This window comes from Sinohyriopsis cumingii, chromosome 7 (genome assembly GCF_028554795.1).
Source record: "Sinohyriopsis cumingii isolate HCF-2022 chromosome 7, ASM2855479v2, whole genome shotgun sequence".
Lineage (NCBI taxonomy): Eukaryota > Metazoa > Mollusca > Bivalvia > Unionida > Unionidae > Sinohyriopsis > Sinohyriopsis cumingii.
This window is the reverse complement of record NC_142967.1, coordinates 51,700,508-51,714,503: the sequence shown is the minus strand read 5'-3', so window position 1 is coordinate 51,714,503 and position 13,996 is coordinate 51,700,508. Positions and strand designations below refer to the sequence as shown.

General features: G+C 37.1%; 2 protein-coding genes across 2 annotated transcripts; both read left to right on the top strand.

The window, feature by feature from the left end:
* The first annotated feature begins 1,724 nt into the window (after positions 1–1,724).
* LOC149795231 (uncharacterized) lies at positions 1,725–4,115 on the top strand. Its single transcript, XM_089964058.1, has 2 exons — positions 1,725–1,793; positions 3,710–4,115. The coding sequence occupies exon 2, from the start codon at positions 3,719–3,721 to the stop codon at positions 4,097–4,099; it is 381 nt and encodes a 126-aa protein (XP_089820184.1). The 5' UTR covers positions 1,725–1,793; positions 3,710–3,718; the 3' UTR covers positions 4,100–4,115.
* A 5,090-nt stretch (positions 4,116–9,205) lies between these two features.
* Positions 9,206–11,609, top strand: LOC149795230 (uncharacterized). The gene is made up of 2 exons (XM_089964963.1): positions 9,206–9,262; positions 11,151–11,609. Exon 2 carries the CDS (start codon positions 11,160–11,162, stop codon positions 11,538–11,540), a length of 381 nt encoding a protein of 126 aa, XP_089821089.1. The 5' UTR covers positions 9,206–9,262; positions 11,151–11,159; the 3' UTR covers positions 11,541–11,609.
* Positions 11,610–13,996: the final 2,387 nt, after the last annotated feature.

The following is a 13,996-nucleotide window of genomic DNA, read 5'->3' as shown; positions in this document are numbered from 1 at the left end:
AACATGAAACTGATGACAACTGCGCCTTATAACAGGCAGCCCTCCCCTCCCCCCCCCCCGACTTGCTGCAGGTGGGTATAGACAGTGGATCCACAAATGGTGGTCGCCTACCAAGCAATGTTTGGATGGGTTTTTGCCAAAACATCAGCTCGCTAAAATCATGATACATGAATGACTGCAGACTACAAAGCAGTGAAAAAGCTGGTTATTTGTTTGGGTGGAGTGTACCTGTAAGCGGCATTTAGAAAATCTCGACGCATGTCATAGACGAACGGCATTCGTCGGCTGATATGGTGAGTACACATTCACAATTGAAATTAAACAACAGTGAGAACAAATATTAACATACTATCTGTCTATCATGTCATGCCTTCTTTAGCAACATTACTGTAATCGCCATCGGACTATCGTGTCCGTTTAACGACAATCCAGATAGTGAGTCTCTAAACCAAGAAGCCTGCACTTCTAATATGGCCAGTGCAAGCGCAGGCATTGATGCCGATTTTAAGGTCGTGTACTTAATTAACGATAATAGCATCATGCCGTTCAGCAAAATCAGCGAAAACGTGATTTGGTTCATATCGCTGTTATTCAAAACAAATTTTAAGAATGATAGTTGTTTCACTCACGGCTGAAACAGCGAAACTAGCCACATGACAGACACCTGATTGTAATTCAATCACCACAATGGAAATCGTAGTGATGGAACATGGTTAACGCCTTTAAGCCGTACAAACGTAGACATACGTGTTCACGTTGGCAGCAGTAATTAGTCTGTAGTTCCCATTAACGCCTTACATGAAATATTTACAACTAGATTTGCGTTTTTGTTTGTCGCTTTAAACTCCCTCAGGTGTTTGGACCTCAGTGGGAACGCACAAGCATTGGAAATTGCAACCGTTCTGACCATCTTTGGCTTCCTCAGTTAGAAATCGAACTATACCTATCTCAAAGGCGAGAATAAATAGCATTTAGACATAAGCGAACAAGAAAAATAATTTGTGCAGTCACTGTGTTTATAATTGTAATACCTTCCTTTTCTGATATTTTAGTGATCATTAAGAAAGAAGAGAAATGTTAAAAGCAGCGGTATGTCATCCGGATCAGTAAAGTGTGCATCAATGTATTTACAAACTGTGAGATAACCGTTTTATGAAGCACTATACAGACACATTGGAAACGTATACTTGGTCCATTGGAACAAGATATTAAAAGTCAGTTGAATGTACATTAGCCGTAGCATCCTTGCAATCTCATTCCTTCCTCTCTATTCACTTATTTTGAATTAACATTGAAATATTACAAGTTTTGCAGAAAGCAATAGAAATCGTGAAGTCGGATCCCTTTACAGTATGAAATTGGAAAGCAACAACAGTAATACCCTTTTCGCTAACACTGATGGCTAGTAGTTATGCTTACTATATTAGTAAATTCCAATGACATATCTGTCTTTATAGTAATGTTGAAGGTTAATAAATTAAACTTCATTAAGCTAATGAAACTCTTCACGATAGCTCTAGATGTAGACGTGGCTGTTTTGTTGTTGTTGTGAAATTATGTTTGCAAATGCTATGCGGAAAAATCCGTAAATATTTCAAGTCTCAAATTAATCTTGTTGAATAATGTGTTTCCTTCTTCTTTATCAATCATCGTCTTTGATTAAATGTGACAGATACTTAGTCTAAAATTGGTATAAAAGTGCTGCATATCTGACGAAGCAGCACAGGCAACTGCCAGTCCTTAGTCGAACGTTCAGGTCTTTAGTGTCCTTTACATCGGCACCAACCATACAGGTAAGTGACATTATTGAAAATGCTAATTAACTTTCGTGATTAACCCGCATAATATACCCTTAGAAAGTTAGAAATAAATAACAATTTTAACATTTTTAGAAGATGAATGTCTTACTATACGCGAAAGGGAAGTCTCAAGAAAGGTAAACCTCTCTTGATCGTGCTTTACAGAAAAAGATACTGTTCTAAATTATTTGTAAAACATACCATTCTAGTATTGGATCTAATTACAAAATCTTTATCCACAGCCTATTTTAGCAACATTTTCATTTTGTAAGAATAAAATATTTTATGCATTCGGTAAACAATGTCTGTATCACTACGATGTCTACAAGAGCTCTAAATGTGTATAGGGATGTGCAAATCATTGCTCATATTTTATTTTAATAAGACCATTGAAAAATCAACACCTAACAATGTATTACTTCGAGGAACATAATATCGATTTACAAATAAATATTTCAATGCATCCTTTCTTTTCAATACTCTGCAGGAACATTTTATTTTGTTTTGTATTTAAATGTTATCATCAATGTTCGTATTTAGACGCATATGTGTTTAGAAATTAGTTATTTTCATATTAAGTTTTGCAAAGTTGCATAGGAACAGCTGGATGATAAAGCAGATTTTTTTAATAAATGAAAAGAAGATGCATTGCACAAGTATACTTAATGATAATTACGTCCAATTTAATTCATCGTGAAAAATATCAAATAAAAGAGACCTGGGATAAGAACAGGTAATACATCTTCAGTACTTAAAAACGAAAAAATGCAAAAGACGTTTAAGGTTTAGAACCATTAGTTCTTATAGATGAGAATGTTTATTTCATATAAACAAAACATACATATTTAAATATTAAACAGTTTACGTGTGGTGTTCATTTTATTGGTTTCACTCATCTACCTAGTAACTTGTGAAAGCTACGAAAGAGATATACAATGACAATGCAGAGCAGGAATGAAGTCTTAGATTTTCAGACTGTTAACCTAAACGTTTCACTTAAGGCTATTTAATTGTTCACTATGGAACTTAATTTGTCTAACATCGCGAAACGTGATGATGGCAGCTCGTCGAGTCGATCATTCACTTTCTTACCTTACACATATATATATATATATATATATATATATATATATATATATATATATATATATATATATATATATATATATATATATATATATATATATATATCTATATATATCTATATATATATACTGCGTTTCACAAGCAAGAATTGATCTTCAAACTAATGCTTATTTTCTTCTATTGCAATAGTTGAACTAGACGGGTGGTATAAGATATATGAAAAATGAAGTTCGTCGTCGATGGGACATTAATATTAAAAGTAGTGAAATTCTCTTAAGGAGACTTCATTTTTTTCCCATCAAAACCTATTGTAAAGTCATGCGGTCTTTTAGCGAGAGTCGGGTATATTTCTCCTTCAGAAGCATGACACTATACACACACGTATATTTTCAAGCAGCCCAGTATAGGAGATCTCGATATCATTAGGCAGTTCCAGAAGATGGTGCCCAGGAATTGACCCCATAACGGAGCTCGAATAATCTCGAGAGTATTAATTGAATATTCTAAAATTTGGAGGTGATGGAATCGATGCTTTATTAAGAAATTTACCTTGAGCACCAGTAAAAACGCATGGAATCGATATAGTTCAATTTTTGAACCTTAAATATACTTTTTTTATTATTAATATTTTAGTTTTCCATTGAGACATTTAAAATTACCTTGCAACAAGGACACTATGGAAGCAAACCCCTTCGTCTTTCATTCTTTAAAGCAGAAGATATAATATCAACATGCATGCGGAGGAATCGTATAAACCACACCACGAAGCAAAACGTTTGTTTCATTTAATATTGTCATTTATTTTGTAAACGTACTTTCTCTAGCAGACGGAAATGAAGACTGCACTAGTTCTCCTAGCCTGCATAGTAGGTGCTGCCGTCGGTACATTCTACGGTGGCCATGGCGGCTATGGCGGTTATGGTGGCTACGGAGGATATGGTGGCTACGGCGGACATGGCGGCTATGGTGGCTATGGTGGCTACGGCGGTTATGGAGGATATGGAGGTCATGGTGGCTATGGAGGATATGGTGGATATAGTAGCGGCAGGGGCTTGGGCTGGGGATTGGGATTCGGCGGTGGATATGGGGGATATGGAGGATACAGCGGAGGCAAGGGGTGGGGTTTAGGATTCGGCGGAGGAATTGGAGGATTCGGAGGTGGATTTGGCTGGGGTAGAGGTGGCTACGGATACAGCAAACGCCATGGAAAGTAAGAAATATCAGTCTTGCCCGTAACATGTTTGTCACATCTTATGCCTGATATACGAGTTTGACTTAAACGTTAGCTTATCAACCTGAATTTCAAGTTATTCTCTACATTTATTAGCTCTCTAGATTCGAATGAACAAAGCAAATTAGTTTTCAAGATGCATATCCTTAGAAAACCAATACTGTACTTTATTTTTGCAACTCACCCACTGCAAATGCTCTTAATGCCTCTCATTTCTTTTACAGATATTAGGAAAATCTCATAGAACCAAAGACGGAGACGAAAAAGAAAGGAATAGCACGCGATAATTGAATCATTTTTGTATCCATTGTTGTATGTAATGACTTAATAAATTGTTTCATTGAAGATAATAAAAGGACATTATAGTCATTATTTTATTACATTCTATAATCTTTCTCTCTCTCTCTATATATATATAGTCAACCTTTAAACCTATTACTGTAAATAAATTTGCTCTTTCTGTAACTGTATTTGTTCTTTTTATAACTGCATTTGTCTTTCTGTCTCTCTTTCTTCCTTATCAAACTGCATTTGCATCTGTTTTTCTTTTTCTCTTTCCTGTCTCACTCTTGATCGTATTGATATCAAAACAACCGTTCAGCATGTGTTCGATACAATTATTCAACGATTGCCAGATCACAATGAATCGCAGTGTGCCATCGTCTGATTGTGTTGTTATGTTATTGCATCGGAGATGTTATTGCACCAAGAAACTCTCCGCAACGATCAACATGTAACGACTGTGGCCATCGCAGGCCGCCACGTTCATAAATTCGTTCAAAAGTAGATTGAACTTTAGTTGCTGTCTTTGTTGATAGTTGTTCTGATTCTTTATATCTACCTGCAACGTCAGCAACAGTCAACACGTAATTTGATGTTCGCGATTGACGTCTACCAGTTTTAATAGTATCATGTGGTAAAAACAAAATATCTACTTGATGAACTTCATTTCGAGTGTTGACATCAAAATGTGCGTACTGAATTTGTTTAGGTGGTGGCAATAAATGTGCCATATTGCCTGTCGTGCTAACCAAATTTCAGTAACAGAACGTGCGACCCCTGCTGCATCAGCAAATTTACTAATCGCTGCTCTACCCCTCCAATATCCTCTTGGGCTATAATAGTCCATATAATAATTATCCATGTTTAAATACAGGACCCTAGCACTAGTATACCTTTCATCGCAGACGTTATTAAAATTAGCAAACGATTATCTGAGATATTTATCTTTTACAGACTTTAGAGTCTGAATCAACTTCACGTCTGCAATATGTCGTTGTTTGGAATTTTATTCCCAAGGTCATGAACATGGATCGCTTGATCAATCGTATATAATGGATACCCTTCAGGTCTTGTTTGATTTTTCTCGTCAAGTAGGATATAAAGACGGGTTGAAGGATCACAATAATTATATCCAGGAAGATGCTTCTCGCCAGGACACCTAGTCCATCGAGCCCCTGGTAATTTTCCCAGTGAAGCAGTGATATCCCCGCCTGTTGCATGCAGAATGCATTTGTAGTTTTTGTACCACATTTAACACTCTTGCCCGTAAGTGCACGCTTTCTATTTCTCGTCGTTATTGTACTTATTTCACTGGTATTGGTGGGTACTATGCATAGAATACAATATAATGCCATCTACTTATTATATTTCTTCGAGGGGCCCCGAGTTGTCTAAAGCGGTTATCGTTACGGAACACTGCTATCTCACCTGAGTCTGCGTGGGTTCGAGTCTCGGATTCGGCCAATGTGGGTATGTGAGAAAGCTTGACAGTAGTTTTTCGTGGGTCGGTGGTTCTTTCCGGGGTTTTCCGGGGTTTTCCTCCACCATTACTTCTGGCCGCCATGTATAGCCTATCGTGTGCTGAAACATTGCATTAAACCGCACAACAACAACAAACAACATGGATGTAATTGACTTCTCAGCAATTGGAAAACAAGAGCCAGTCAAGCATCATCGAGCGCTACCAAATTCTATCAGAGCAATTATCATAGGTCTATAAGGGTCTGGTAAGAGGCTATTTCTACTTGGACGTGGATGGTAATGATCGTATTGATTTTATTGCGATCAACGATGCACCGTTGGTAGATGATCTCAACGAGGTATAAACATTCTCGTAGTATACGATGATGTGATACTAGACAAACAATCGAATCCAGTTCGGATATTTTCCCGAGGCAGATACAAAAACACCGGTATTATATGTTACTCAGCGATATGTGAAAATACGTAAAGTGATCATAGATAACTGCAATATTCTGATTTTGTTTAATGGTGTTGATACCCACACGCTAAGAAACATCCACCAGGCTTGGTATTCAGGGGACATTGATATGATGAAGCTTAAAAACTTCTTCTCAGAAGTTTAGAAACTTCTTCGCAAAAGCGCGAGCGATACCTCATGATTTTTACTATACATTTACATGATTCTCAGTCGCGATATCGCACTGGTCTCGATAATATATTTGGTCGAGAGTCCTGCCACTTGATAGCTCCGTTTCTACACAGACAGTAATAGAGAAGAGGATGACGCTTAATAGTGAATGATCGGATCGGTAAACGAGGACGCATACAAATGAGCACACATATACATTCACTGAGACGTGCGCTCTCATAGCTATGTACAGCATGTTCCTTGTTCAAGTGTAGACAAAACATATGGTCACAAGTCACATCGCAATGCTACCTATAAGTTGCAAAGGTATCTTATGACGCTTGCACATTTTGCATGGCTCACCTTTTTCTTGACGTACCAATACTTCTGGTGCAGGTGATTCAAAAACGCAAACGTTTCATGCTTAGTTGATTGCGATTTTCATGCTCTTGTTGCTCTGCCAGCATTGACAGCATCGTTGGTAATGCTTGTAATAATTTTCAAATTTACATACACCTTGGTACCCATTGTAATTTTGTCTTAATCCGTTGGTCATTTGCTCTTAAATGCTTAATAGACGATTTCTGTTCTTACAAAAGAGCTATACATTTAAGGTTTCTTTGCATCAGGGATAACCCAAAACGTATGTTACGACGATTACATTGAGATGCACTGCCGCTACTTTTACATCTACTATCTTGTGCAAAGGAGACGATGTACACTTTTCCAGCGTACATACAAACAAATGCTTTCTGGAGTAAGACCTGGTTTAAATTTTTTATCAGGTAGATAGTCATACTTCGTGACAAGGCAATGACTTTGGCTATGCTGCCGAAGCCAGTCAAAGGTTTTATTCATATTTAAATTGTTCGAAAGAACTCGTAGGGAACAATTTCACTTGTTTTTAAAAGCTTTCCACTCTGTCTATCCCAGACGGGAACATCATATCTAAATGAAAATCCTTTATCACTTGGTAGTAAACATGAAACTGATGACAACTGCGCCTTATAACAGGGAGCCCTCCCCTCCCCCCCCCCCGACTTGCTGCAGGTGGGTATAGACAGTGGATCCACAAATGGTGGTCGCCTACCAAGCAATGTTTGGATGGGTTTTTGCCAAAACATCAGCTCGCTAAAATCATGATACATGAATGACTGCAGACTACAAAGCAGTGAAAAAGCTGGTTATTTGTTTGGGTGGAGTGTACCTGTAAGCGGCATTTAGAAAATCTCGACGCATGTCATAGACGAACGGCATTCGTCGGCTGATATGGTGAGTACACATTCACAATTGAAATTAAACAACAGTGAGAACAAATATTAACATACTATCTGTCTATCATGTCATGCCTTCTTTAGCAACATTACTGTAATCGCCATCGGACTATCGTGTCCGTTTAACGACAATCCAGATAGTGAGTCTCTAAACCAAGAAGCCTGCACTTCTAATATGGCCAGTGCAAGCGCAGGCATTGATGCCGATTTTAAGGTCGTGTACTTAATTAACGATAATAGCATCATGCCGGTCAGCAAAATCAGCGAAAACGTGATTTGGTTCATATCGCTGTTATTCAAAACAAATTTTAAGAATGATAGTTGTTTCACTCACGGCTGAAACAGCGAAACTAGCCACATGACAGACACCTGATTGTAATTCAATCACCACAATGGAAATCGTAGTGATGGAACATGGTTAACGCCTTTAAGCCGTACAAACGTAGACATACGTGTTCACGTTGGCAGCAGTAATTAGTCTGTAGTTCCCATTAACGCCTTACATGAAATATTTACAACTAGATTTGCGTTTTTGTTTGTCGCTTTAAACTCCCTCAGGTGTTTGGACCTCAATGGGAACGCACAAGCATTGGAAATTGCAACCATTCTGACCATCTTTGGCTTCCTCAGTTAGAAATCGAACTATACCTATCTCAAAGGCGAGAATAAATAGCATTTAGACATAAGCGAACAAGAAAAATAATTTGTGCAGTCACTGTGTTTATAATTGTAATACCTTCCTTTTCTGATATTTTAGTTATCATTAAGAAAGAAGAGAAATGTTAAAAGCAGCGGTGTGTCATCCGGATCAGTAAAGTGTGCATCAATGTATTTACAAACTGTGAGATAACCGTTTTATGAAGCACTATACAGACACATTGGAAACGTATACTTGGTCCATTGGAACAAGATATTAAAAGTCAGTTGAATGTACATTAGCCGTAGCATCCTTGCAATCTCATTCCTTCCTCTCTATTCACTTATTTTGAATTAACATTGAAATATTACAAGTTTTGCGGAAAGCAATAGAAATCGTGAAGTCGGATCCCTTTACAGTATGAAATTGGAAAGCAACAACAGTAATACCCTTTTCGCTAACACTGATGGCTAGTAGTTATGCTTACTATATTAGTAAATTCCAATGACATATCTGTCTTTATAGTAATGTTGAAGGTTAATAAATTAAACTTCATTAAGCTAATGAAACTCTTCACGATAGCTCTAGATGTAGACGTGGCTGTTTTGTTGTTGTTGTGAAATTATGTTTGCAAATGCTATGCGGAAAAATCCGTAAATATTTCAAGTCTCAAATTAATCTTGTTGAATAATGTGTTTCCTTCTTCTTTATCAATCATCGTCTTTGATTAAATGTGACAGATACTTAGTCTAAAATTGGTATAAAAGTGCTGCATATCTGACGAAGCAGCACAGGCAACTGCCAGTCCTTAGTCGAACGTTCAGGTCTTTAGTGTCCTTTACATCGGCACCAACCATACAGGTAAGTGACATTATTGAAAATGCTAATTAACTTTCGTGATTAACCCACATAATATACCCTTAGAAAGTTAGAAATAAATAACAATTTTAACATTTTTAGAAGATGAATGTCTTACTATACGCGAAAGGGAAGTCTCAAGAAAGGTAAACCTCTCTTGATCGTGCTTTACAGAAAAAGATACTGTTCTAAATTATTTGTAAAACATACCATTCTAGTATTGGATCTAATTACAAAATCTTTATCCACAGCCTATTTTAGCAACATTTTCATTTTGTAAGAATAAAATATTTTATGCATTCGGTAAACAATGTCTGTATCACTACGATGTCTACAAGAGCTCTAAATGTGTATAGGGATGTGCAAATCATTGCTCATATTTTATTTTAATAAGACCATTGAAAAATCAACACCTAACAATGTATTACTTCGAGGAACATAATATCGATTTACAAATAAATATTTCAATGCATCCTTTCTTTTCAATACTCTGCAGGAACATTTTATTTTGTTTTGTATTTAAATGTTATCATCAATGTTCGTATTTAGACGCATATGTGTTTAGAAATTAGTTATTTTCATATTAAGTTTTGCAAAGTTGCATAGGAACAGCTGGATGATAAAGCAGATTTTTTTAATAAATGAAAAGAAGATGCATTGCACAAGTATACTTAATGATAATTACGTCCAATTTAATTCATCGTGAAAAATATCAAATAAAAGAGACCTGGGATAAGAACAGGTAATACATCTTCAGTACTTAAAAACGAAAAAATGCAAAAGACGTTTAAGGTTTAGAACCATTAGTTCTTATAGATGAGAATGTTTATTTCATATAAACAAAACACACATATATAAATATTAAACAGTTTACGTGTGGTGTTCATTTTATTGGTTTCACTCATCTACCTAGTAACTTGTGAAAGCTACGAAAGAGATATACAATGACAATGCAGAGCAGGAATGAAGTCTTAGATTTTCAGACTGTTAACCTAAACGTTTCACTTAAGGCTATTTAATTGTTCACTATGGAACTTAATTTGTCTAACATCGCGAAACGTGATGATGGCAGCTCGTCGAGTCGATCATTCACTTTCTTACCTTATATATATATATATATATATATATATATATATATATATATATATATATATATATATATATATATATATATATATATATATATATATATATACTGCGTTTCACGAGCAAGAATTGATCTTCAAACCAATGCTTATTTTCTTCTATTGCAATATATGAACTAGACGGGTGGTATAAGATATATGAAAAATGAAGTTCGTCGTCGATGGGACATTAATATTAAAAGTAGTGAAATTCTCTTAAGGAGACTTCATTTTTTTCCCATCAAAACCTATTGTAAAGTCATGCGGTCTTTTAGCGAGAGTCGGGTATATTTCTCCTTCAGAAGCATGACACTATACACACACGTATATTTTCAAGCAGCCCAGTATAGGAGATCTCGATATCATTAGGCAGTTCCAGAAGATGGTGCCCAGGAATTGACCCCATAACGGAGCTCGAATAATCTCGAGAGTATTAATTTAATATTCTAAAATTTGGAGGTGATGGAATCCATGCAATATTAAGAAATTTACCTTGAGCACCAGTAAAAACGCATGGAATCGATATAGTTCAATTTTTGAACCTTAAATATACTTTTTTTATTATTAATATTTTAGTTTTCCATTGAGACATTTACAATTACCTTGCAACAAGGACACTATGGAAGCAAACCCCTTCGTCTTTGATTCTTTAAAGCAGAAGATATAATATCAACATGCATGCGGAGGAATCGTATAAACCACACCACGAAGCGAAACGTTTGTTTCATTTAATATTGTCATTTATTTTGTAAACGTACTTTCTCTAGCAGACGGAAATGAAGACTGCACTAGTTCTCCTAGCCTGCATAGTAGGTGCTGCCGTCGGTACATTCTACGGTGGCCATGGCGGCTATGGCGGTTATGGTGGCTACGGAGGATATGGTGGCTACGGCGGACATGGCGGCTATGGTGGCTATGGTGGCTACGGCGGTTATGGAGGATATGGAGGTCATGGTGGCTATGGAGGATATGGTGGATATAGTAGCGGCAGGGGCTTGGGCTGGGGATTGGGATTCGGCGGTGGATATGGGGGATATGGAGGATACAGCGGAGGCAAGGGGTGGGGTTTAGGATTCGGCGGAGGAATTGGAGGATTCGGAGGTGGATTTGGCTGGGGTAGAGGTGGCTACGGATACAGCAAACGCCATGGAAAGTAAGAAATATCAGTCTTGCCCGTAACATGTTTGTCACATCTTATGTCTGATATACGAGTTTGACTTAAACGTTATCTTATCAACCTGAATTTCAAGTTATTCTCTACATTTATTAGCTCTCTGGATTCGAATGAACAAAGCAAATTAGTTTTCAAGATGCATATCCTTAGAAAACCAATACTGTACTATATTTTTGCAACTCACCCACTGCAAATGCTCTTAATGCCTCTCATTTCTTTTACAGATATTAGGAAAATCTCATAGAACCAAAGACGGAGACGAAAAAGAAAGGAATAGCATGCGATAATTGAATCATTTTTGTATCCATTGTTGTATGTAATGACTTAATAAATTGTTTCATTGAAGATAATAAAAGGACATTATAGTCATTATTTTATTACATTCTATAATCTGTCTCTCTCTCTATATATATATATAGTCAACCTTCTAACCTATTACTGTAAATAAATTTGCTCTTTCTGTAACTGTATTTGTTCTTTTTATAACTGCATTTGTCTTTCTGTCTCTCTTTCTTCCTTATCAAATTGCATTTGCATCTGCTTTTCTTTTTCTCTTTCCTGTCTCTCTTTATCGTATTGATATCAAAACAACCGTTCAGCATGTGTTCGATACAATTATTCAACCATTGCCTGATCACAATGAATCGCAGTGTGCCATCGTCTGATTATGTTGTTATGTTATTGCATCGGAGATGTTATTGCACCAAGAAACTCTCCGCAACGATCAACATGTAACGACTGTGGCCATCGCAGGCCGCCACGTTCATAAATTCGTTCAAAAGTAGACTGAGCTTTAGTTGCTGTCTTTGTTGATAGTTGTTCTGATTCTTTATATCTACCTGCAACGTCAGCAACAGTCAACGCGTACTTTGATGTGCGCGATTGACGTCTACCAGTTTTAATAGTATCATGTGGTAAAAACAAAATATCTACTTGATGAACTTCATTTCGAGTGTTGACATCAAAATGTTCGTACTGAATTTGTTTAGGTGGTGGCAATAAATGTGCCATATTGCCTGTCGTTCTAACCAAATTTCAGTAACAGAACGTGCGACCCCTGCTGCATCAGCAAATTTACTAATCGCTGCTCTACCCCTCCAATATCCTCTTGGGCTATAATAGTCCATATAATAATTATCCATGTTTAAATACAGGACCCTAGCACTAGTATACCTTTCATCGCAGACGTTATTAAAATTAGCAAACGATTCTCTGAAATATTTATCTTTTACAGACTTTAGAGTCTGAATCAACTTCACGTCTGCAATATGTCGTTGTTTGGAATTTTATTCCCAAGGTCACGAACATGGATCGCTTGATCAATCGTATATAATGGATACCCTTCAGGTCTTGTTTGATTTTTCTCGTCAAGTAGGATATCAAGACGGGTTGAAGGACCACGATAATTATATCCAGGAAGATGCTTCTCGCCAGGACACCTAGTCCAACGAGCCCCTGGCAATTGTCCCAGTGAAGCAGTGATATCCCCGCCTGTTGCATGAAGAATGCATTTGAAGTTTTTTACCACATTTCACACTCTTGCCTGTAAGTGCACGCTTTCTATTCCTCGTTGTTATTGTACTTATTTCACTGGTATTGGTGGGTACTCTGCATAGAATAGAATATAATGCCATCTACTTATTATATTTCTTCGAGGGACCCCGAGTTGTCTAAAGCGCTTATCGTTACGGAACACTGCTATCTCACCTGAGTCTGCGTGGGTTCGAGTCTCGGATTCGGCCAATGTGGGTATGTGAGAAAGCTTGACAGTAGTTTTTCGTGGGTCGGTGGTTCTTTCCGGAGTTTTTCTGGGTTCTTCCTCCACCATTACGTCTGGCCGCCATGTATAGCCTATCGTGTGCTGAAACTTTGCATTAAACCGCACAACAACAACAACAACAACAACAAACAACATGGATGTCATTGACTTCTCAGCAATAGAAAAACAAGATCCAGTCAAGCATCATCGAGCGCTACCAAATTCTATCAGAGCAATTATCATAGGTCTATAAGGGTCTGGTAAGAGGCTATTTCTACTTGGACGAGGATGGTAGTGATCGTATTGACTTTATTACGATCAACGATGCACCGTTGGTAGATGATCTCAACGAGGTATAAACATTCTCGTAGTATACGATGATGTGATACTAGACAAACAATCGAATTCCGTTCGGATATTTTCCCGAGGCAGACACAAAAACACCGGTATTATATATGTTACTCAGCGATATGTGAAAATACCTAAAGTGATCATAAATAACTGCAACATTCTTTTGATGTTTAATGGTGTTGATACCCACACGCTAAGAAACATCCACCAGGCTTGGTATTCAGGGGACATTGATATGATGAAGCTTAAAAACTTCTTCTCAGAAGTTTATTAACTTCTTCGCAAAAGCGCGAGCGATACCTCATGATTTTTACTATACATTTACATTA